Source organism: Theropithecus gelada, chromosome 10 (assembly GCF_003255815.1).
Source record: "Theropithecus gelada isolate Dixy chromosome 10, Tgel_1.0, whole genome shotgun sequence".
In the NCBI taxonomy this organism is placed as follows: Eukaryota; Metazoa; Chordata; class Mammalia; order Primates; family Cercopithecidae; genus Theropithecus; species Theropithecus gelada.
This window is the reverse complement of record NC_037678.1, coordinates 65,827,325-65,851,830: the sequence shown is the minus strand read 5'-3', so window position 1 is coordinate 65,851,830 and position 24,506 is coordinate 65,827,325. Positions and strand designations below refer to the sequence as shown.

Below are 24,506 nucleotides of genomic sequence, written 5' to 3'. Positions count from 1 at the left end.
AAGGCTTCCCTGGTAGGAAGCAGGGGGATGGGAAGCGAGTTACTGAGGTTACAGGAAAATCCGCAGGAGGGAGCAGTGCTGGGAAGAACATCCTGGGAGGACTGAGGGCTGAATTCTACAGTGAGCCCCAGACCCAGAAGAAGAAAATCTGGCATGGGCCAGGGCCACTCCATCTGCTGGTAGGAACCAGCCAAGGAGAAAAAGAGGCAGGAGGACAAGAGACTTTGGAGGGAGATGATAAAGAAAGAATGGGTGACTGGTAGGAAACAGACTGAGCCCAGAGAGAGGAAGGGGCTAAACCAAGATTACAGAAAGTCGAAGCAGTGTCTCATTCACTACTGGGGATGCAAGACCTGTTGGGAGTCAGGAAACCTGGGTTCTGGTCTTGGCTCTGCCTGTGGTTTGCTGTGTGACCTTGGGTGAGCCACTGCCTTCTCTGGACCTGATTCCTTATCTCAAAAAATGAGGGCGCTGGACACAAAAGGACAAATACTGTATGATTCTACTTAAAAGAGATACCTAGAATAGGCTAATCCACAGAGGAAAAAAAAAAAAAGTAGAATAGAGGTTACCAGGGGCTGGGGACAGGGGGAATGGGGAGTTATTGTTTAGTGGGTACAGAGTTTCAGTTTGGGGTGATGAACAAGTTCTGGAGGTGGCGGTTACACGTTGTGAATGTACTTCAAGCCACTTAGAAATCTTTAAAATGGAAAATTTAATGTTATGCATATTTTGCCATAATTTTTTTAAAAAGGAAGGGGTTTAGACCAAATTATGTTATGGCCTCCTTGCTATTCATGAAGACTAGTGAATGGGGTAAGGAGGGTATTGTCCCCCATCCCAGGGCCAGGGCACTGAAAGGCTGGGCTGGGGACACTGAGTGTGGTCAGACCACTCTCCATTTGTGTAGAACCTTACACTTTTCCAAGGGGACTTGCAGGCACAGTGTTGCAGTTGGTCCTCACCACAGTTACATGGGGTGGGACGTTATCTTCACTTTATAGACGGGGAAACTGAGGTATAGACTAGCCACATGATCTTGCCAAGGTCATTCACGTCGGTGGATTTTTTACTTTTTAAATAGTCACCTGGAAAACATCGTTGCATCTTAGGTTCACCCGTTGACTCACCAACTGGCTCAGTGGCTAGATGAAAGGATACATGCTATAAATTAGTAGAAGAGTTCATCTCCTGGGGCAAACATGCTTGCTTCCCATAATTGGATGATGAAAATTATAAATCCTGATGTGTTTCTTTTTACCATGGCTGCCAGGAAACTCAAGAGTAAAATTTAATTGCATGATTATGGGAATTACACCAGTTAGATTTAGATAATAATTTGTCTTTTTTTTTTACTTCCTATTTTTATTTTATTGAACCCCTCTGACTAACATTGTAAATAGCCTCTGATCCTTTTTGAAAATCCTTTTTGAGTAATAAAATCAGTTTGGTTGGGGACTCGATCCCTTAAGTCCCTGCTCAGGGCTTAGTGCTCTTTTTAAGATACGGCATCATGTTTCTTGGTTAAAAGAAAGATAAGGCTGGACGTAGTGGCTCATGCCTGTAATCCCAGTACTTTGGGAGGCCAAGGTGAGTGGATCACCTGAGGTCAGGAGTTCAAGACCAGCCTGGCCAACATGGTGAAACCCTGTCTCTACTAAAAGTACAAAAATTAGTCAGGCATGGTGGCACGCACCTGTAATACCAGTTACTTGGGAGGCTGAGGCAGGAGAATTGCTTGAACCAGGGAGGTGGAGGCTGCAGTGAGCCAAGATGGTGCCACTGTACTCCAGCCTGAGCGACAGAGCAAGACTCTGTCTCAAAAAAAAAAAGAAAAAGGAAGATGGCCTGGCACGGTGGCTGATGCCTGGAACCCCAGCACTTTGGGAGGCTAAGAAGGGCAGATCACTTGAGCCCAGGAGTTTGAAACCAGCCTGGGCAACATAGGGAGACCCCCTGTCTCTAAAATAATAATAATAGTAATAATAAATAATAAATAAATAAATAAAATAAAAACTAAATTTAAAAAAACTTAAAAAAGAAAGATAGCCTAATGATCAGGGCCAAGAACACCAATGGTGTGGCCAATAGTGCCCAGGATCCCCCTGGGAGGGCGGTTTTTGTTTTGTTTTGTTTTGTTTTTTGAGACAAGACTCGTTCTGTTGCCCAGGCTAGAATGCATTGGCACAATCTCGGCTCACTGCAACCTCTGCTCCCCCCGGGGTTCGAGTGATTCTCCTGCCTCAGTCTCCTGAATAGCTGGGATTACAGGCATGTGCTACCACACTTGGCTAATTTTTGTATTTTTAGTAGAGACTGGGTTTCACCAGGTTGGCCAGGCTGGTCTCGAACTCCTGAGCTCAAGTGATCACCCGCCTCGGCCTCCGAAAGTGCTGGGATTACAGGTGTGACCGCTGCGCCCACCCCCCAACCCCAGGAGAGTTTGTTAAGCATGCAGATTCAAGGTGGGGTCCAGGAATCTGCATTCTGAACATGCCCTCAGAGAATTCTGCTGAATGGGGACCTCAGATCACCCTCTGGCATACACAGGCTCAGTGATCTGGAATGGACTTGTTTTATGCCTGGGTTGGCCAGCAGCATATTCTGGGTATTCTGGACCCACAAAAAGCGCCCAGTAGGGCAGTGGATTTGCACAGCAAACAGGACAGAGTTGGACTCAAGTTCTCATCTAAACTCAGTGAGACTTCTTGTGCTCTGGGATGAGAACTGTGCCTCAGTTTCCTCATCTGCAAAATGGGTGCACTAACCCATGTCCTACCAAGGCTGCCTCCACGAGTTGTCCCTGAGAGGTCTGAAGGAGATGTGGGGTGGGAAACAATTTCTTTTTTGAGACAGGGTCTCACTCTGTCGTCCAGGCTAGAGTGCAGTGGCACGATCTCTGCTCCCACAACCTCTGTCTCCTGGACTCAAGCGATTCTCCCACCTCAGCCTCCCGAGTAACTGGGATTACAGGTGTACACCACCACACTCAGCTCATTTTTTGTATTTTTAGTAGAGACAGGGTTTCAACACGTTGGCCAGGCTGGCCTTGAACTCCTGACCTCAAGTGATCCGCCTACTTCAGTCTCCCAAAGAGCTGGGATTACAGGAGTGAGCCACCGTGCCCAGCCAGGGGACACGTTTTCTAAATAGTAAAGTGCTTTAGGTGGGATGTGTAGGGGATGATGATGACAATTATTATTACTATTATTAAGGAAGAAGTAGTGGGAGCTTGGGGGGTCTGGTGAGGCTAGAAGCAGGGGACATTCTAGATAGGAGGGGAGAGGGAGAAAGAGCCTGGACGCTGGGTGGGCCAGAGGAGAAGAGGCTGGGTGATGAAACCATAAAAGTGCATGTGGGTGGACGTGATGGAACCATGTCAGCACAGGGTGTAAGAGGGTCAGGTCTTTGAGCCCTTGGCCTTGTCACATCGGAAGCCAACTTGTAGAACAGTGGCCCTGGGGATGCCTACAGGTGGGCTCCATCTTGAGTTCATAGAAAGCAAGACCTCTTAAGGTCAGCTTTTGGTGGGAAATAAACTGGGGGAAAGGGCTGGCACAGGGTCAGGGAATTGGATTCTGATGTCTCGTGCATGCAGGTATAAGAGCCAGTGACGGGGGCCGGGCGCGGTGGCTCAAGCCTGTAATCCCAGCACTTTGGGAGGCTGAGACGGGCGGATCACGAGGTCAGGAGATCAAGACCATCCTGGCTAACACAGTGAAACCCCTTCTCTACTAAAAAATACAAAAAACTAGCCGGGTGAGGTGGCGGCGCCTGTAGTCCCAGCTACTCGGGAGGCTGAGGCAGGAGAATGGCGTGAACCCGGGAGGTGGAGCTTGTAGTGAGCTGAGATCCGGCCACTGCACTCCAGCCTGGGCGACAGAGCAAGACTCCGTCTCAAAAAAAAAAAAAAAAAAAAAGAGCCAGTGATGCACCGAAATGACTTGATTTGCATTCCAATGAAGTCATCATTCCGAAAGGGGCTGATATGGCTCTGGAAAGAGGTCAGACATATGAAACATGAGGTTTCCCAGTTTAGGGCCAATCATGCCAACTGGTGCCCCATTTCCCCCAACCAACTGGTGCCAACCCCATGGACCCAAGCCAAGTGGTCTATGGGGGATTGGGACCCGAGGGTTCCTTGGGACTTTGGTTGAAGAGAGAGTGGAGATGGGGAAAGGAGAAAGAAGGATAAAGGAGGAGAAGGAAGGGGCTAGCAGTGAAAGGCGGAGAGGCAGGAGGAGGGGGAGGAAGGGTGCGAGAAGGGCAGCATTCCTTCTTGGGACCCCGATTCTCCAGGGAATCCCCACTGCGGGTCAGGCAGTTTTCTGCTTTGGGAATGTTACCAAGACTTAAAAGGCATTTGAAGAAAGAAACAAACTTAGAAATTACATTCCAAAAGAGTAGAGAGTTTTTACAAACCAATCCCCCCACCCCAAAAAAGAAAACACAACCAGTTACCAAGTAAAATGCTAAAAACCGAACCAAACCAATATTTACATGTAACGTTTTCAACCCCATCCAGCCCCACGTCCGGAGGCTTCTGCAGGAACAGTGATGAGTGGCCTTGCACAGTGGCATGCAGGAAGTAGAAACGGGGGCTTTACGAAAAACCAAGGTCTGGCTGAGACAACGAAGATGGCAAGGACAATCTTGGATAGTATGATGGTAAGGCTGAGTGGTCCGTAGGTCTTGGGGCTCATGTCCCACGGGGATTTCTCCCCGAGGCTGGGTACGCAGCCTCCCTGGCTCTCTGTCGCTCTGGGAGGTGGCAGAAGGCCTCTGGTGACATGTGGCCTGATGTGAATCCCCTCACCTGGAGATAACCTTGGCGGGCCCCCCTGACCTCATGGGTGAGAGCAGCAGCATCCCAGAGTGGAACTGGCCCACAGCTCCACTGGCTGCCTGCTCTGCCCACACAAGTCACTGGGGCATGGAGGAAGTGGCTGGCAGGACTGGCATGACCCTGGTGTTCAGCCTGCAGGGAAGGGAGATGCAGGACTTGGGGTAACTGGTCCAGGTGATCCCGAATGGATGGGTCTGGGAACTGGCAGGTGGAGGTGGGAGTGCATGGGCGCCTCCAGAGTCCTGGGGGCAAATCAGCAAAGCTACTGGCTTTTGGTCTTCCTGATGGGCAATTCTGCAGACAAGCTGATCCATCCTGGTGTTTCCACTCTGGGTCCCCAGTCAGTTACAGGAAGGCTGCATGTCTATGTGTGTCGGGGGAGCATGTGTGCAACCAAAAGGGGTTCACCGGCACCAAGGGGAGGCCATGGGAGGCACTCCCCCACATGCTGCAATGAGCCACGTTGAAATCCAACCAATAGCTCAGGCAGCTCACGAAGGACGTGAGAAAGGGCAGGCAGCAGAGCTGGGGCAGGGAGAAGAGCCGTGAAAGGCCATAAGGCTAAGGAGAGAGGCTGGTGAAAAGGCTGGCAGGCTGGTGAGAACCGAGGCAGGCTGGGAGACACTCAGGTTTATGTGCAAAGCTGCGATAAACAACATTATCAAAGTTCAGTCCTGTTTTCCTGCGAGTTCTCATTTGGGAAACTTGGAAGGATCTCCACGCTCTTGATAGAGCCTTAGTAATCCACATTCAACTCATGAAGAAAGGTGTCAGAGGGAGGGAGGGAAATGAGACAGACAAGGAGAATGTCTGGGGAGTGGTGATGGCTGTTCAGCCCTCCACCTTGTCAGTGAGTATTTACAGACTGACAGCTGGGGTTGGCCAAGTACCAGGCATTGAGTAATAAGTAGTGTTCTGAGGCCACATGGCCAGCAGTGTTGGGGTACAGGGCTCCAGCTCTGTTGAGGGGCCCTCCAAAACTGACCAGGAGACCAGGTCTCCAAACCTGGCTGCCAAGCTGCCTTGTCCACCCGGGGGACCCCGTGGCTGTCCATGCCATTAGAAGCCCCATGTTGTCCCAGTGGCAAGAATGCATGTTTCAACCTCCAATAAATTACCTTAAGGACTTTGGGGTAAATTAAATTATTAAAATAAAGTAAATCACCTTAAATATTTATAGTATGAAAAATTCAAATAAACAATCTAGGCAAGATATGTGTTTCCAGGCCCCAGTCTATTGCTGTGTCCTGGGCTCTGGCCTCTCTGTGTTCTCCTGGGCCTGACCTGGCCAACCAAGAGTCTCTTACTGGGAATATCTTTGCCCCCCTACCAGCTGCAGGATGTAAACACAGTGGAGATGTAGTGCCTCCCCCCTCTTAGGGTGCCAGGGAGAGGCCTCTGAGATCGAGATCAAGGCAGTGTATTCAGGCATTTATCTATGCACCAGGTCTTGAGACTGACTCTACCTATTTCTATCCTCAAAGGGTCTGCTGGGAACACTGGGGTCCCAAGTCACTTTGGCAAGGAAGGCAATTGCAATCACTCCCCAACCCTGAGCCCTGCAGATTTCCACTTTGCCTCCCAGCTCTTGCTGCATCCAGGCTATGGGCAGGGAGATCCAGGGCTCCAGGACTCCAAGCAGATACTTGGCCCTGGCTACTGCCCTATCATGCCCCCTAGTGTCCCAGCAATCTAGAGCAGTGGGCCTGGGAGGAGGAGGTGGTGGAGAGAAGGAGGTGATGGTGATGATGCCCAGCAGTGCTCCACCAGGAACCCAACATGGAGCCCTAGAGCAAAGCCTGTTCTTCTCAGCAGTGTCTCCTCCTGAATGAAGGGGTGGATGGTCAGCAGGAAACATCTCTCTGACTCCTTTTCCCCAAAGGCATGGCCAGACATGTATCCTTCTTGGGCTCTTCCAAGAGGGAGGCATGGGCAGAACCAGGCAAGGCTCTCTCTTAGAACCCAGGGATCGGCTCTTGACGGATCTCTCAGTGGATGCTTGGGAAGCCCAGTTTTGGTCTCTCTCCCACTCACTGCCTTCCCCTGGGAAGTCGGAGCTAACCACCCAGGGGCCAGCAGGAGACCCGGCTTTACCTTGATGTGAAAGCTGCATTCTGGCAGTGGCATCGCTGCTGTCCCTCCAGGGCCAGGCAATGCTGAGGACACAGCCCCTCGCCTCACCTCGTCTCGTCTCTGCTGGTTCCCTTCTGCTATCCAGGGGCTTGGCTGGTTGAGGCGGGGAATTTGGCTGCTCGGTCACTCGCTGGGGGGGATTGCCCTCTCCTCCCCACCCCAGCTGGACTCTGAAGGGTGCAGCCTGCACTTGGAAGGAGAGTGGCGGATGGCAGAGCGGGACGAACGGGCGAAGCAGGAGGTGAGAGACTGGGTGCTACAGTCACAAACAGCATCCTAGGAAGAGGGAGGCAGGAAGTCAAGAGGAGCCAGGAGATATGGGCCACCGTGCGCTGGGTGATGAGCCAAGCAAGGAACTGAGACTCAGCCATAAACCAGTTCCCAAGGGCTGAAGCTCCTCACTGGACCAATTTTTTCTTTCTATTGTTCTTCTCCCATTAGAGCAGTAATGGATATTCATTGTAATATATTCTAGGCTATACAGAGAGGACAGTGGACACTGTCCATGGTCCTGTACACCAAAGAGATTCTCAACATACATTTACCAAAATGACAACTTATTTTGCAACTGTAAAACATGAACACTTTTCTGTCACTAGGTATGTCTAGATTTCCTTCCTTTTTATCACTTTTTTTCCATTTGAGACAGGGTCTCACTATGTTGCTTAGGCTGGTCTTGAACTCCTGGGCTCAAACGATCCTCCTGCCTCAGCCTCCCAAACTGCTGGAATTAGCACCTTTGGGTGCTCATGCCTCCCAAAGGCATGAGCCACCATGCCTGTCCGATCTCCTTCTTTTTTAGTGTCTCTATACCATTTCACCAGATAGAAATAACTGATTTATGTACCCAATTCACTTTTTAAATTTTTTTATTTTTTGGACAGAATCTTGCTCTGTTGCCCAGGCTGGAATGCAGTGGCACAATCTTGACTCACTACAACCTCCACCTCCCGGGTTCAAGTGATTCTTGCACCTCAGCCTCCCAAGTAGCTAAGATTACAAGTGTGTGCCACCACGTCTAGCTAATTTTTGTATTTTTAGTAGAGATGGGACTTCAGCATGTTGGTCAGGCTGGTCTCAAACCCCTAACCTCTAGTGATCTGCCCCCTCAGCCTCCCAAAGTGGTGGGATTGCAGGCGTGAGCCACTGTGCCTGGCCCAAATTCACTTTTGATGTACATTTGGGTAGTTTCTAATTTTTTACTATTACCAATAAACAGAAATAATGATCAAAAGTGCTGCTGCTGGGCGTGGTGGCTCACGCCTGTAATCCCAGCACTTTGGGAGGCTGAGGCGGGTAGATCACGAGATCAGGAGATCGAGACCATCCTGGCCAACACGGTGAAACCCCATCTCTACTAAAAATTAGCTGGGCGTGGTGGCGTGAACCTATAGTCCCAGCTACTCAGGAGGCTGAGGCAGGAGAATCGCTTGAACCCAGGAGGGGTGGAGACTGCAGTGAGCTGAGATTGCACCACTGTACTCCAGCCTGGGTGAAACAGAGAGACTCCATCTCAAAAAAAAAAACCAAAAAAACAACAAAAAAAAGTGCTGCTGGGCAGCTGGTTATGGTGGCTCACACCTGTAATGCCAGCACTTTGGGAGGCTAAGGCAGGAGGATCAACTGAGGTCAAGAGTTTGAGACCAGGCTGGCAAACATGGTGAAACCCCATCTCAACTCAAAATACAAAAATTAGCTGGGCATGGTGGCACGCACCTATAGTCCCAGCTACTCAAAGACTGAGGCAGGAGAATTGCTTGAACCCAGGAGGTGGAGGTTGCAGTGAGCTGAGATCCACATCACTGCATTCCAGCCTGGGGCACAGAGTGGGACTCCATCTCAAAAAAAAAAAAAAAAAGTGCTGCTGGGCTAGGCCATGTGGGAGGCTGAGACAGGAGGATCCTTTGAGCCCAGGAGGTCAAGGCAGCAGTGAGCTATGATTGTGCCACTGGACTCTGGCTTGGGCAACAGAGTGACACCCCATCTTTTCAAAAAATAAAAAGGCCTGGGCGTGGTGGCTCACGCCTGTAATCCCAGCATTTTGGGAGGCCGAGGCAGGCAGATCACGAGGTCAGGAGATTGAGACCAGCCTGGCTAACACAGTGAAACCCCGTCTCTACTAAAAATACAAAAAATTAGCCGGACGTGGTGGTGGGCGCCTGTAGTCCCAGCTACTCGGGAGGCTGAGGCAGGAGAATGGCGTGAACCCAGGAGGCAGAGCTTGCAGTGAGCCGAGATCATGCCACTGCACTCCAGCCTGGGCAACAGAGTGAGACTCTATCTCAAAAATAAATAAATAAATACAAAATAAATCACATAAAAGTGCTGCGATAGAGCCAAGCTGCTTGGTTAAAATCCCAGCTTTGCCAATTACTAGCTGTGTGACCTTGGCAGAGTTACTTAACCTCTCTTGAGCTTTGATTTCCTCCCCTCTCTCTCTATTTTTCTATTTATTTATTTCTTTATTTTTGAGACGGAGTTTCGTTCTTGTTGCCCAGGCTGGAGTGCAATGGCACAATCTCAGCTCATCGCAACCTCCGCCTCCCGGGTTTAAGTGATTCTCCTGCCTCAGCCTCCCAAGTAGCTGGGATTACAGGCATGCGCCACCATGCCCGGCTAATTTTGTATTTTTAGTAGAAATGGGGTTTCTCGGTGTTGGTCAGGCTGGTCTCAAACTCCCAACCTCAGGTGATCTGCCTGCCTTGGCCTCCTAAAGCCTTGGGATTACAGGCGTGAGCCCAGCCTCTTTTTATTTTTCTTTATCCATGTCTGTGAATATTTCCACAGGCTACATTCCTAAAAGAACTACTGGGTCAATGGGTAGCACGCACATTTTACATACTGGACAATATTTGGATCAACTTGAAAATCAACATTCAAAATCCAGCCAGCTTTGTGCTGTTGTTTCTTGATGTGGTACTGGTTATATGGAAGTGATGGTTACTTTTATATATCAACATGACTGGGTGCCGAGATATTTGGTAAAACATTGTTCTGGGTGTTTCTGTGAGTGTTTTGAGATGAGACTAACATCGAAATTCTCAGTCAGGCGCAGTGGCTCACCTCTGTAATCCCACCACTTTGGGAGGCTGAGGTGGGCGGATCACTTGAGATCAGGAGTTTAAGACCAGCCTGGCCAACGTGGTAAAACCCTATCTCTACTAAAAATAAAAAATTAGCCAGGCATGGTGGTGTGTGCCTGTAATCCCAGCTACTTGGGAGCCTGAGGTACGAGAATCGCTTGAGCCTGGGAGGCAGAGGTTGCAGTGAGCCAAGATCACGCCACTGCATTCCAACCTGGATGACAGAGTGAGGTTCCGTCTCAAAAAAAAGTAAATTCTCCTTAACATGAACCCCATCCAGTCAGTTAAAGGCTTGAACGGAACAAGAGGGCTTACTCTCCCTCAAGTAAGAGAATTCTTCCTGCCCAGCAGCCTTCAGACTGAGACACTTGCTTTTTTCCTGCCTTCAGACTTTATTATTTATTTATTTGAGACAGAGTCTCACTCTCTTGCTTAGGCTGGAGTGCAGTGGTGCGATATTGGCTCACTGCCTCCTGGATTCAAGCAATTCTCATGCCTCAATCTCCCAAGTGGCTGGGACTATAAGCACGCACCACCATGCCCAGCTAATTTTTGTATTTTTTTAGTAGAGACAGGGTTTTGCTATGTTGGCAAGGCTGGTATCAAACTCCTGGCCTCAAGCAATCCACCTCTTTCGGCCTTCCAAAGTGCTGGGATTATAGGTGTGAGCCACTGCGAGGCCCTGCCTTCAGACTTGAAGTGAAACATCTGCTCTTTCTAGGTCACTGGGCTGTTGGCCTTTGGAGTGAAACTAAACGACCAGCTTTCTTGGTTCCAGGTCTTTGGACTAAACCATTGGCTCTCTTGGGTCTCCACTTGCTGATTCACCCTGAAATCTTGGGACTTGCCAGACTCCAGAATCACATGAGCCATTTCATTATAATCAATGAATCTCTCTCTTTCTCTCTCTCCTTGCCCTATACTCTCTCTCTATCCTCTTGGTTCTGTTTCTCTAGAGAACCCAGACTATTGTAGTGGCTGTGTTCAGTTTATGAGAATTCAGTGAGCTATACTCTTACAGTATGCTAAGTATAAATATTAAACTTAATAGTTTTGGGAGTTTTCTTTTGGAGATGGAGTTTTGCCCTGTTGCCCAGGTTGGGGTACAGTGGTGCGATCTTGGCTCACTGCAACTTCTGCCTCCTAGGTTCAAGAGATTCTCGTGCCTCAGCCTCCCAAGTAGCTGGGATTACAGGCGCCTGCCACCATGCTTGGCTATTTTTTTTATTTTTAGTAGAGATGGGGTTTCACCAAGGTGGCCAGGCTGGTCTCAAACTCCTGACCTCAGGTGGTCCACCCGCCTCAGCCTCCCAAAGTGATGGGATCACAGGCGTGAGCTACTGCGCCAGGCCAAACTTAACAGTTTTTCAAAAGTTACAAAAATAGGCCAGGCACAGTGGCTCATGCTTGTAATCCCATCACTTTGGGAGGCTGAGGCGGGTGGATCACCTGAGGTCAGGAGTTTGAGACCAGCCTGGCCAACATGGTGAAACCCCATCTCTACAAAAACCACAAAACTTAGCCAGGCGCTGTGGCTCAGGCTTTCAGTTCCAGCTACTTGGGAGGCTGAAGCAGGATAATCGCTTGAACCCAGGAGGTGGAGGTTGCTCGTACCACTGCACTCTAGCCTGGGTAACAGAATGTGTGAGACTCTGTCTCAAAAAAAAAAAAAAAAAAAATTACAAAAAAAGAAATAAATATATTTTTTCTTTTTGGAGACAGGGTCTCTTGCTCTGTTGCCCTGGCTGGAGTGCAGCGGCACAATCATGGCTTACTGCAGCCTCAACCTCAGGGCTTTAGGGATCTTCCCTCCTCAGTCTCCCAAGCAGCTGGGACCACAGGCACGCAGCACCACCATGCCTGGCTTTTTTTTTTTTTTTTTTCAGATGGAGTTTCGCTCTGCTGCCCAGGCTGGAGTATAATGGCATGGCCTTGGCTCACCGCAACCTCCACCTCCTGGGTTCAAGCAATTATCCTGCCTCAGCCTCCCAAGTAGCTGGGATTACAGGCGTCATCACCACACTCAGATAATTTTTGTATTTTAAGTAGACACGGGGTTTCACCATGTTGGCCAGGCTGGTCTCAAACTCCTGACCTCAAGTCATCCACCGGCCTTGGCCTCCCAAAGTTCTGGGATTACAGGTGTGAGCCACCATGCCTGGCCTTTTTTTTAAAAAAAAAAAAAAAAAAAAAAAGATGGGAGTCTTGCTCTGTCACCCAGGCTGGAGTGCCGTGGCGCATTCTCAGCTCATTGCAACCTCCGCCTCCCAGCTTCAAGCAATTCTCCTGCCTCAGCCTCCCGAGTAGCTGGGACTATAGGTATATGCTGCCACGCCCGGCTAATTTTTTGTATTTTTTAGTAGAGATGGGGTTTCACTTTGCTGCCCAGGCTGGTCTCGAACTCCTGAGCTCAACCAATCCACCTGCCTTGGCCTCCTGAAGTGGTAGGATTACAGGCGTAAGCCACCGTGCCTGGCCGCTTTTTTTTTTTTTTTAATGTAGAGATGAGATCTCACCATGTTGCTCAGACTGGTCTTGAACTCCTAGCTCAAGTGATCTGCCCACCTCGGTCTCCCAAAGTGCTGGGATTAGAGACATGAGCCATTGTGCCTGGCCAAAAAAGGAATAAATATTTAAGAGATGTTTTAAAATGTCAGCCAGCTGACTAAGAGTATACAAAAGTAACGCACTTGCCACACACTGCTGGAGGCTATAGAAATGGCACACTTTTGAAAAACAATTTGGCAGTATTTAACAAATAACTTTAAAACATTTATATTCTTTTTTTGTGGAGACCGAGTCTCACCTGTCACCCAGGCTGGAGCACAGTGGTGCCATCTCGGCTCACTGCAGCCTCTGCCTCCTGGGTTCAAGCGATTCTCCTGCCTCAGCCTCCTGAGTAGCTGGGACTACAGGCGACCGCCACCACACCCATCTAATTTTTGTAGAGAGAGGGTTTCACCATATTGGCCAGGCTGATCTCGAACTCCTGACCTTGGAGCCGCCCAACTCCACCTCCCAAAGTGCTGGGATTACAGGCATGAGCCACTGCGCCTGGCCACATTTATAGTCTTTCATCCTTTAATCTCATTTCTGCAATTTACACCTAAGGAAATAATCTGAAATGTAAAAAAATGATTTTGTACCAAGATGTTCACCACAGCATTATTATTATTATTATTATTATTTTTGACATGTAGTCTCGCTCTATTGCCCAGGCTGGAGTGCAGTGGCGCGATCTCAGCTCACTGCAACCTCTGCCTCCCGGGTTCACGCCATTCTCCTGCCTCAGCCTCCCGAGTAGCTGGGACTACAGGCACCCGCCACCTTGCCCGGCTAATTTTTTTTTTTTTGTATTTTTAGTAGAGTCGGGGTTTCACCATGTTAGGCAGGATGGTCTCAATCTCCTGACCTCATGATCCGCCTGCCTCAGCCTTCCAAAGTGCTGGGATTACAGGCGTGAGCCACTGCCCTCGACCTACAACGCAGCATTATTTACAACAGGGAAAAACTAGAAACCACTTAAATGTACAATAATAGAAAAGTAGAATGTTTAAGTCCATCACAGCCCATTCCACACATAGCCCTTATGTCTCTGTGCCCCCACTGAGTCCACAGCAGACCACATGGTACCACTCCCAGCCACAGCTGACTGGACCAACGGGTACACTTGCCTCTAGCTACACCAATCAGAGTTTCCTTCTTTCAGAAATGTGGAATTGGGAGAGGGATTTGTGTCAGTGTCTCCTAGGGGCTTGAACTGGAAAATGTTATAAAGCCAGAGCTGGGACAGCCCACCCTGTCCTTGTGCAAATGCAACAGAGTGAGAAAGACAGAAAAAGGAGGAATATGATATCAGAGAGGGTGAAGCTTAAGAGAGAGGAGAGGAAGACAGGAAGAAGCTGCTGAGGTCATTAGGATCCTACTCTTGGGTTTTATAAAATATGCTATCCTTCAAATACATTTCCTTCCCTTTCTGCAAAGTTAACTTATGCACATTCTAACATTCAAATAATGCTCACTAACATTTAAGGTTTACTAACTAACTTATAAGAAATTGATAGCAGCAGTGGGGTATGCAGCAAAAGGTTCTCAGAGGAAATATGAGCACTTAGGTGTGAATTCTTGATGGGGGTGGGGGTATGTCCGCTAATGTTTAACAATTAGTTTTCCAGGAGTGACAGGAGGAGCCCTGATTTGTAGTGTTTACTAATTTTTATGCTGTAAATCCTCCCACTGCGGCCAATCTCAAGGTCCCAAGGTCATGTTAAACACAGAGATGCGGTTGGGCGCGGTGGCTCACGCCTGTAATCCCTGCACTTTGGGAGGCCAAGGTGGGCGGATCACCTGAGGTCGGGAGTTCAAGACCAGCCTGACCAACATGGAAAAACCCCATCTCTACTAAAAATACAAAATTAGCCAGGCGTGGTGGCACATGCCTGTAATCACAGCTACCTGGGCGACTGAAGCAGGAGAATCACTTGAACCCAGGAGGCAGAGGTTGCGGTGAGCCGAGATCACACCATTGCACTCCAGCCTGGGAAACAAGAGCAAAACTCCATCTCAAAAAACAAAAAACAAAAAACAGAAAAACAAAAAACAAGGAACCACAGTGATGCTGACAATTGGCTCCCACAAGCCAAACAAGCTGGCTCCAACACACCACCAGGTTGCGGGAGAGCAGTAACGCCCCCTCCCTGGAGGGGATGCTGGCAGTCTCCGATGGGTGGTGCAAAAGCTGCTAGTTAAGCCATGCTCACTAGTCTCTTGGAATTCAGACCATGTGACCATCAAGTGTGTGTTGTTCCTGGTCTGGGACCTTCCAACTCTATCCTCAGACCAGCATAAGAACTTCCTGGGACACATGGCCATATCCCTGAATTTTTATTTTATTTATATATATAAAGATATATAAATAGATATAAACATATAGATATATTTATATTATTTATATCTATTTATATATAAATACGTAAAAGTATATATTTATATTTATATTATACGTATTTATATATTATATATGTTTTATATATTATATATTTATATATTATATATTTATAAAAATATATTTATATTATATATTTATATATTTTTATATCTATATATGTATATATAAACATCTATATACATATATAGATATAAAAATATATAAAAAAAATATCTATTTTTTGAGACGGAGTCTTACTCTGTCACCCAGGCTGGAGTGCAGTGGCACAATCTCAGCTCACTGCCGCCTCCGCCTACTGTGTTTAAGTAATTCTCCTGCCTCAACCTCCAGAGTAGCTGGGATGACAGATGCACGCCACCACGCCCGGCCAATTTTTGTATTTGGGGTTTTCACCATGTTGGCCAGACTGGTCTCAAATGCCTGATCTCAGGTGATCCGCTCGCCTCAGCCCATACTTCTGAACTTAAAAACCCAAAGAGCTTGGACCTTATATACTAACTCCACCTACCAAGAAAAAGGACAGATCCCACCCACCTACCTCACTGGGAAGGACCATGGCTCCATCTCCGTCCCGGAGGACACCATCCTTCCCCACCTGGGGGAGCATGGTGAGTCTGGCCTCCTCGCTGCTGACCGACTTGGCTGCCTTCTTGTTCAGGATCCTGGCCACACCCTCCGGCTGATGGTAGCTGGCTGGGGAGAGGGGTTCTGGCTTCTTGGTGCCCTCCTCTCCTGCTGCCAAGGTGGGGCTTGGTGCCCGGCCACACACATTACGGAAGAACTCCTGCACAATGCCATACTTGGGAGGCTCGGGCTTGGCCCGCGTCTCAGACATGCCCAGTTTCCAGACAGACTCCGTGCTCCCTGAGTGCTCCACCACACTGAAGAGGCTGGAGAGTCCATCATTGATGTTTCTCAATACAGGGCTGTCCCGCGTGGTGGTGGAGCGGGCCCAGGCTGAGCCGTTCTGCTTGCCCTGGTGCAGGTTCCACAGGCTGCGGTCCTTGCTGCTATCCAGCTTGGACACAGACCGCCTCTGGAGCTTTGGCGAGCCATACTTGGGGGAGCAGCAGGGCCGCTCGATGCGTGAATGGACCTTGTCCAGGGAGGAGGAGATCTGCTTGCTGCGCACAGACACGAGTGAAGAGCTTCGGGGTGACCAGGCCTTGCCGTGGAGGCTGCTGCGGGGTGGGTCGGTCTGCAGGCCCACGCTGACCGTGCGGATGGTCTGTGTGCCCACACTGGCCAGGCCCACCGTCTGGCTGGACGTGCTCTTCACTTTCCTCTCCAGCGAGCCGGAGCGCATGGCCTGGCGCACGCAGTTGGTGATCTCCTTCATGTCATCACTCATGTTGCCTGACATCTCGAAGTCATGCAGGGCCGCTGGGAAGCTAGGCCCGGCTGCTGAGGGGCTGCTGGCTGAGCCTCCGTCCAGGCGCTGCCGTGAGAAGTTGCAGAGCCACCGACCATAGGAGCTCTCAGCCAGCCCATCAGCCTCGGCCGACTCTTTGGGCTTGGCTGTGGTGAAGAGGAAGCCGGGCTCGATAATGATCTTGCCCTCTTTGTCATGAACCACAGGGACTCCCAGGCGCCGGGCCACCGGGGGGCTATAGTAGACTCGGATGCCCGTCTTGTCGGGAGCTGTGTAGCTGCGCTGCATCTGCCTCCCTGGGGGGTCCTGGCAGGCCAGGGCACCCAGGTGGTTGCAGTCCCTCGATGAGAGCCCAGGCTTCTCCTTGGTGTCTTTCTCTGGATCCCCAGGCTCAGAACTCACAAAGCCAAAGGCAGGGTTGTTAGGCAGCTTCTTGCCTCGGGCGTCTCCGCCAGCAAGGTAAGGGGAACAGTCGAGCAAACTTTCAAACTCAGACATGGAGGAAACAGATTTGGTTCTGCAAAGGGCAAGAGGAAACGTGGTTATTAGTGGAAGTAACACTGAGGACACACTCTGGTCTACCACCCTGGTCTGTGTGCTGCGCGAGGGCAGAGACCAGGACTGTCTTGTTCACCTCTGGTAGAAGATGTTGTTGGTGCCCAGCCCCACATTCTGTCTGCATTTTCTTTCTTTCTTTTCTTTCTTTTTTTTTTTTTTTTTCCCAAACAGGTCTTGAAATGTCACCCAGGCTGGAATGCAGTGGTGATATCACAGCTCACTGCAGCCTTAAACTCCTGGGCCCGAGTGATCCTCCCATTTCAGCCTCCAGAGCAGCTGGGACTACAGGGGTACACCACCATATCTGGCTAATTGTGTGTGTGTGTTTTTTTGTTTTTTGTTTTTTTTTTGAGACAGAGTCTCGTTCTGTCACCCAGGCTGGAGTGCAATGGCATGATCTCTGCTCACTACAACTTCCACCCTCTGGGTTCAAGCGATTCTCCTGTCTCCGACTCTGGAGCAGATGAAATTACAGGCGTGCACTACCACGTCTGGCTAATTTTTATATTTTTAGTAGAGGCGGGGTTTCTCGATGTTGGCCAGGCTGGTCTGGAACTCCTGACGTCAGGTGATCCACCCGCCTCAGCCTCCCAAAGTACTGGGATTACAGACATGAGCCACCGCGCCCAGCCTAATGCCTGGCTAATTTAAAAAAAAATTTTTGTAGAGATGGGGGTCTCCCTATGTTGCCCAGGCTGGTCTCAAACTCCTGGCCTCAAGCAGTCTTCCTGCCTCTGCCTCTCAAAATGCTGGGATTATAGGCATGAGCCACTGCACCTGGCCTCTCTCTGTACTTTCACCTATACACCTAAAACTGCATACTCTGAACTGCATACTCCACCATTCTCTACCTGATGGCTTTTTTTCTGCCTGTGGGATCATACTTGGCTGTCCTCCACATAGAAGAAGCTAGACCCAGCACTTTGGGATGCTGAGGCAGGCAGATCACCTGAGGTCAGGAATTTGAGACCAGCCTGACCAAGATGGTGAAACCCTGTCTCTTACTAAAAATACAAAAATTAGCCGAGCGTGGTGGTGTGCGCCTGTAACCCCAGCTACTCAGGAGGCTGAGGCAGGAGAATCACTTGAACCTGGGAGGCAGAGGTTGCAGCGAACTAAGATCGTGCCATTTGTACTCCACCCCGGGAGACAGAGCAAAACTCCATTTCAAAAAAAAAACCAACAACCCAAACCGAAGCTAGAAATAGCACAGAGTTAATGAGTTAATGCCCCTAAGCACAGCCCTCGACAAACAATAGGTGGGATATGGTGAACAAGTGCCCCAGCCTCCTTGTTTCTCGGGCGGGATGACTCTAAGCTGCACGTTCTACTCTGGCTCCCTGAGTTCCTCCGACAGCCTGAACTCCAGTTGCCCGTGGGATAACCTGGTTGAAGCTCCTTTTATTGGCTGCCTTCCCTTCCTTGTCTCACTTCCAAGTGTTTCCTGAAATTCTGTCCCAAATAAACCATTTGCACTTAAATCCTTGTCTCAGAGTTTGCTTATGGGGGAACCCAAACTAAGATGCCATGAAGCTCCTGGCACACATATTGCCTGAATCACTGAACGTGCCAGGCACATGGAAATGCATGTGTCAGACCACTCTGATGAACTCCAAGAGGCAGCTCATATCATCCCCACTAGACAGAGATGGGAAGTACTGCTCAAGGTCAAGGTCATAGAGCTAGAACTGGCAGGGTTAGCATTCAAACCTGGCCCTCTGGCTCCAGCCTGTCCTGCCTGCCTTGCTTCTGGGCTGGTCTGATGGCAGCTGAGGGTTCTGTTTCCCTGACTCCTTTCATGGGTTTCCTAACAGTGGAGACGTGGTCCTTACAGTCTTGGGGTGGGGGTCTCCTTGGCCACAGCACAGGGCTGGGCCCAAAGGATGCTGCTCAATAATCCCAGGAATGGAGGTCCATCTCGACTCTCCTCACTCCAGAGACAGGAGAAAAGAATCCCAAGAGGAGCTAAATGGTTTGCTTCCACCTGTGTTCCATTCCCAGACTCAAACAACATGCAGCAGCCTGGAATTCCCACTGCCCCAAGCTTTCCAGCTCCTGCGTGGTTCAGGTTCCAGAGAAACCATATCCCGATGCTCTCCCAACTCAGATGCGGGGAGGGTGGCAGCAGGAAGAGGGCAAAGGGGCGGGGCAGGGCTGCAGCAAAAGCAGGCAGAGTGGGTGCAGGGCCCAGCAGGGAGCGAAGAGGGGTGAGGCTGTGGGGCGGGACAGAGAGGCAGAGCGGGGGACCAGGATGCAAGCACCTCTTTAACCCGTTTCCTCCAAGCTCAACTTCGGAAACAGCTTCCTTGTCGTGGATCTTCTCACTGCGTGTCTGTCAAGGAGGAGAGATAGGAAGGGTCAGTTCCGGCCACGAGAGCACTAAGGGCATGGAACGCGAGACCAGCCCGGACCTCAATGCCTGAATCTCCTCATCTGGAGAGCAGGAACGATGTCATCATTCTAGCATGGTCAGTTTCTGGCTGCATTGCATCTAATTCCTCCACCAAATGTGATCCAGGCTGGGCCAATCAGAGCTCCAAGAGTGACCCACCCAAGGAAAGGGACCACTTAGAATTTAATCCAAATGTGGTGACTGCAACAAAGCATCCAGTGGCCCCTGCTCAGCTGGCGGTGGGCTTGTCTTCTCCCTCCTCAACCCTACTCCCTCACTTAGCCCAGTCCCTGGGTATTCTTTGTCTTTTTTTTTTTTTTTTTGAGGCAGGAACCATGAGACACAGACTCTAAGGCTGAGGGGCCCAAGGTGCAAGGGTGTGACCCGTGAGACAGGGTTAGCAACTTCTGTCATGTCCCCCACGTGCAGGGACTTTTATGGTATAGCCAGGGGCCAAGATAACATGGCAGCAGCCACCCCACTCACCTCCTTCCAGCTGTTGTCCTGCTTCTCCAGCTCCGAGTGCTTCAGGACCCAGGGGTCGGCAGCCTTCTGCAGCTGGGCAAGGGCAGAGAGGGTGGGTCGGTAATGGGCAAAGCTATTAAGCAGAACCCCGCTCTAAGCAAAGCCACTCCCCAGACTCTACTCTGCAGCCCACATAACCTACATCATGGACCAGGGGCCACCTTCTCAGTGGGTAGCAGCTCAGAGCGCGCCCCTCCGCCTGGTGGATTTGGAAAATGATAATAAAAGCAACTACTTGCAGACATCCTTCTAGATGTCATTATACCTAATATAGTAACAGCCATTACTATGTGAATTCATTGTACAATTCACAGAACAGCTAGACCAGCTAAGCAGCAGCTACATCCAATCAGAGTGGCAAATGTAAGATCTAGGCACCCCCACTGCTCCATCCACAGTGGCCATCATTCACAGATCCCAGCACTCTTTCCCGCTAGGCCTTGAGGGGCCTCTGCTTCCCTCCCTTCTTGGAGGTCCATCACCTCCAGGTGGCTTGTGATGGAACCAATCTCTTATGCAAACATTAGTTAATTTTTTTTTTTTTTTTTTTGAGACAGAGTCTTACTCTGTTGCCCAGACTGGAGTGCCGTGGTACGATCTCAGCTCACTGCAACCTCTGCCTCCCAGGTTCAAGCGATTCTCCTGCCTCAGCCTCCAGAGTAGCTGGCATTACAGGGATGCACCACCTTGCCTGGCTAATTTTTGTATTTTTAGTAGAGACGGGGTGTCACCATGTTGGCCAGGTTGGTCTTGAACTCCTGGCTCAGGTGATCCACCCGCCTCAACCTCCCAAAGTGCTGGGATTACAGGCATGAACCACTGCGTCCGGCTGCATTAGTTAATTTAATTCTCACAGAAACTGTGTATGGTAGGTGTTCCTGTGGTTATTTCCATTTGGCAGATGAGAGGATCAAGACTGAGAGAAGAGGTCGGGCAGCTGACTGAGTGAATGATCGTAACAACAGTGTAGCACTTCCCATTGCTGGTGACTCCATCTGTACCATCTGGCACTACAACCTTCTCTGGAGGACTGCCTTGGGTAACCAGGACCCAACCACTGCCAATGACGGACAAAGACAGGGGTCCAGAAGACTGGCCCTAAAGGTGGACCCCTTGCCTTAAGGTGGACCAAACTGTGGGGTGATTTACTGTTTATACTCCTGGGCACATCATGGGGTCAGGCCGAGGGCAGATTTCATCTGAAAGCATATCTTACATGGTTTCTTCCCCTTCCCCATCCTGACTCCATCCGTTAACAAATCACTTGCACACAGGGTAACCAACTCATCTTGGTTTGCCCAGGACTTTCTCAGTGTTTGTACTGAAAGTCCCATGTCCCAGAACCCTCAGTTCTAAAAAAAACTAGGAGGCTACGGCTAGGACTATTCTAGTTTTAAAAGTCACAGTCTCGGGAATGCCCTCAGTCCCAGGCAAGCCGGCATGGGTTGGTCACCTTACTTGTACTTGAATCCATGTCTAGAGCTTTGCTTCTTAGAAACCCAACATGAGACAAACAGGGCAACAATGAAAATAACACTAGGCCAGGTGTGGCAGCTCGCAACTGTAATCCCAGCACTTCCGGAGGCTGAGGTGGGAGGATCACTTGAGCCTAGCAGTTTAAGATCAGCCTGGGCAACATAGGGAAACCCCATGTCTAAAAAAAAAACCACAAAAGTTGCCGGGCATGGTGGCTCACGCCTGTAATCCCAGCACTTTGAGAGGTCGAGGCAGGTGGATCACCTGAAGTTGGGAGTTCAAGACCAGCCTGACCAACATGGAGAAACCCTGTCTCTACTAAAAATACAAAAAATTAGCCGGGTGTGGTGGCGCATGCCTGTAATCCCAGCTACCCGGGAAGCTGAGGCAGGAGAATCGCTTGAACCCATGAGGCGGAGGTTGCGGTAAGCCAAGATCGTGCCATTGCACTTCAGCCTGGGAAATAAGAGCGAAACTCCATCTCAAAAATAAATAAGTAAATAAATATACAAAAGGTATCCAGGTGTGTTAGAGTGTGCTCCCAGCTACATGAGAGGCTGAGGTGGGAGGATCACTTGTGCCTGGGAGGCAGAGCTTGCAGTGAGCTGAGATGGTGCCACTGCACTCCAGCCTGGGTGACGGAGCAAGACCTTGTCTCAAAATAAGAAAAGAAAGAAACTAAGAAAGGAAGAAGAAGGGAGGGAGGGAGGGAAGGGAAGGGAGGGGGAAATAACACTAACATCAGTGAACAGCAATGACAGATGAAGACCACAGAATCAAACCAAGCCCCAGACAAGGGTGGGCTTAGGAAGCACTTTGATTCTTGTGGTTATCTCACTTTATTTCCATAGCTGCCCTGAAAAATGAGAACGTCAAGTATGGTCATCCTTATTTTACAGATGAGGCCCAGAGATCAGAGGTGACTTGACTGGGGTTGTACCTGGTGGAGCCAGGTAAGGACTGGGGACTCCTGGTCAGAAGCTCTTTCCCACCAGCCACTCTGCTACTTTCACCAGTCTGGCTTAATCGTCAGTCCAGTGTACAGAATGCTGCTTTGGGGGATTTGGTTTAAAGTGCAGGAGGAAGAGGAGTGTCAGAGAGACACAAGAGGCTAGAGGGCCGGCAAGTCCCTGATGTGAAAACAATAGCAGGACATGGAATCTGTGCCCTGATGAGCTGACAAGACATGCCTGTGGGCTGATATGTCCCCCAGGGATGACACGAAGCTTGTTTCATGATTTCAAAATCATTTTAGAAATTTAGAATATTTAGAAATTTAGAAATATTTTGTTGTTAATAAAATAAGAAGGAATTATTCTTTTACAAACAGGAATTTGGCTTGATGGTGCAAACAGATGCATGCATCTGACCTGCTTTCCACATGGTACCTGGATTGTTCTGGAACTTGTTAGTCATCCTGCCATCCTGCACTCCCCAAGCACAGGCTCCTAGCAGGTGTGAACCTCACAGGAGCTCTGTCCCTGCAGGAGAGTGGGCATGGCCCAGGACCAGGAACTTTCCAGATTTGGAAGTTCTGCCAGATTCTGGTCCTCTCCCTTACTCACTTTATGACCTTGGGCCAATCACTTTGCCTCTGTCTCCTCATCTGAAAAAGGGGTTTCATGAACATGACCTTGCAGGGCTGTTGAAGTACTGAAGAGAACATTAGGAAGAGGAAATACCTAAGATCAATAAACTCATGCAAAATGCTCACCTTCAGTAAGTCAGAGAAATGCAAAGTAAAGCAATGAGATAGCATTTCACACCCTAATTTGGGCAGACGTTTCAAAGACTGGTAATCACAGCAACTGGCAAAGATGAAGCAAAAAGGGCCTTCTCGTCCTTCTAACTGTGCAGCTGGTGGGAGGCTACAAGGGCAAAGCTTTTCTAGAAGGCAGCCTGGCAGTTACCATCAACTATAAATGCTTATGCCCTTGGATTTAGCAATTTAACCTCTAGGAATCTATCCTACTGAAATATTTATGCGTGTGCAGAAATATATGTGTGGAGATGTTCACTGAGGCACAACTTGAACTTTTTTTTCTTTTTTTAGATACCTTCGTATCTAAAAAAAAGTCTCACTCTGTTGCCCAGGCTGGAGTGCAGTGGCACAATCACGGCTCACTGCAGTCTTGATCTCCCGAGTTCAAGCAATCCTCCCACCTCGGCCTCCCATGTAGCTGGGACTACAGGCGCACACTGCCACATCCAGCTTCAGGTCACAACTTTCAATAGTGAAAAACTGGAAACAATCTAGATTTAATCACTGTAGATAACAAATCATAGTATCTCCACACTGGGAACACCAGGCACCAGGCACACTGAATGAGGAAGGCCTCCGTACTCTTTTGTGAACAGCTCTCCAGGAAAGAGGCAAAGTATAAATAAATGGACATTACAACTTGATTAATGATTTTAAAACAAACGAACAAAACCCTGTAAATATAAATTTAAATAGCAAGAAAGGCCCAGCTACCTGGGACGCTGAGGTAGGAGGATGGCTTGAGACCAGGAGCTCAAGCCCAGCCTGGGCCATACAGTAAGACCCCATTTCTTACTGTGAGCCACTGCACCTGGCCTAAAAAATTTTTTTTAATTAACAAAAAATGACAAGAAATGGAGGGAGTAGGTTGAAATATGCCTTTGTAATATTTGGACCTTATATAAAGATGAAGTCCTGGTTTATGTGATTAAAACTAAAAGTAAGGCCAGGCGCGGTGGCTCACGCCTGTAATCCCAGCACTTTGGAAGGCCGAAGTGGGCGGATCATCTGAGGTCAGGAGTTTGAGACCAGCCTGGCCAACATGGTGAAACCCCATCTCTACTAAAAATAAAAAATTAGCCGGGTGGGGTGGCAAGCGCCTGTAGTCCCAGCTACTCGGGAGGCTGAGGCAGGAGAACTGCTTGAACCCGGGAGGCAGAGGTTGCAGTGAGCCGAGATCGCACCTCTGCATTCCAGTCTGGGTGACAGAGTGAGACTGTCTCAAAGAAAAAATAAATTAATTTAAAAAAATAAAATAAAAGTAAGGCCGGGCATGGTGGCTCACGCCTGTAATCGTAGCACTTTGGGGGGCTGAGGCGGGAGGATCACTTGAGGCCAGGAGTTCGAGACCAGCCTGGCCAACATGATGAAACCCTATCTCTACTAAAAACGTAAAAATTAGCCAGCCGTG

At 49.4% G+C, this 24,506-nt stretch overlaps 1 protein-coding gene across 2 annotated transcripts in view; it reads right to left on the bottom strand.

Annotated features, from left to right (window-relative positions):
* SOGA1 (suppressor of glucose, autophagy associated 1) overlaps positions 1 to 24,506 on the bottom strand; it is a 91,208-nt gene that overhangs the window by 2,281 nt on the left and 64,421 nt on the right. Inside the window, exons 12-15 of one of the 2 annotated variants that reach the window (XM_025399713.1) lie at positions 19,819 to 19,890; positions 19,202 to 19,272; positions 15,549 to 16,899; positions 4,391 to 7,255 (exon numbers count right to left, since the gene is read on the bottom strand). In XM_025399713.1, coding sequence (XP_025255498.1) covers positions 7,103 to 7,255; positions 15,549 to 16,899; positions 19,202 to 19,272; positions 19,819 to 19,890 — 1,647 coding nt within the window. In that variant the 3' untranslated portion in view covers positions 4,391 to 7,102. Of the gene's footprint in view, positions 1 to 4,390; positions 7,256 to 15,548; positions 16,900 to 19,201; positions 19,273 to 19,818; positions 19,891 to 24,506 lie in introns of those variants that run through there. The other variant, XM_025399714.1, reaches the window with a different exon arrangement.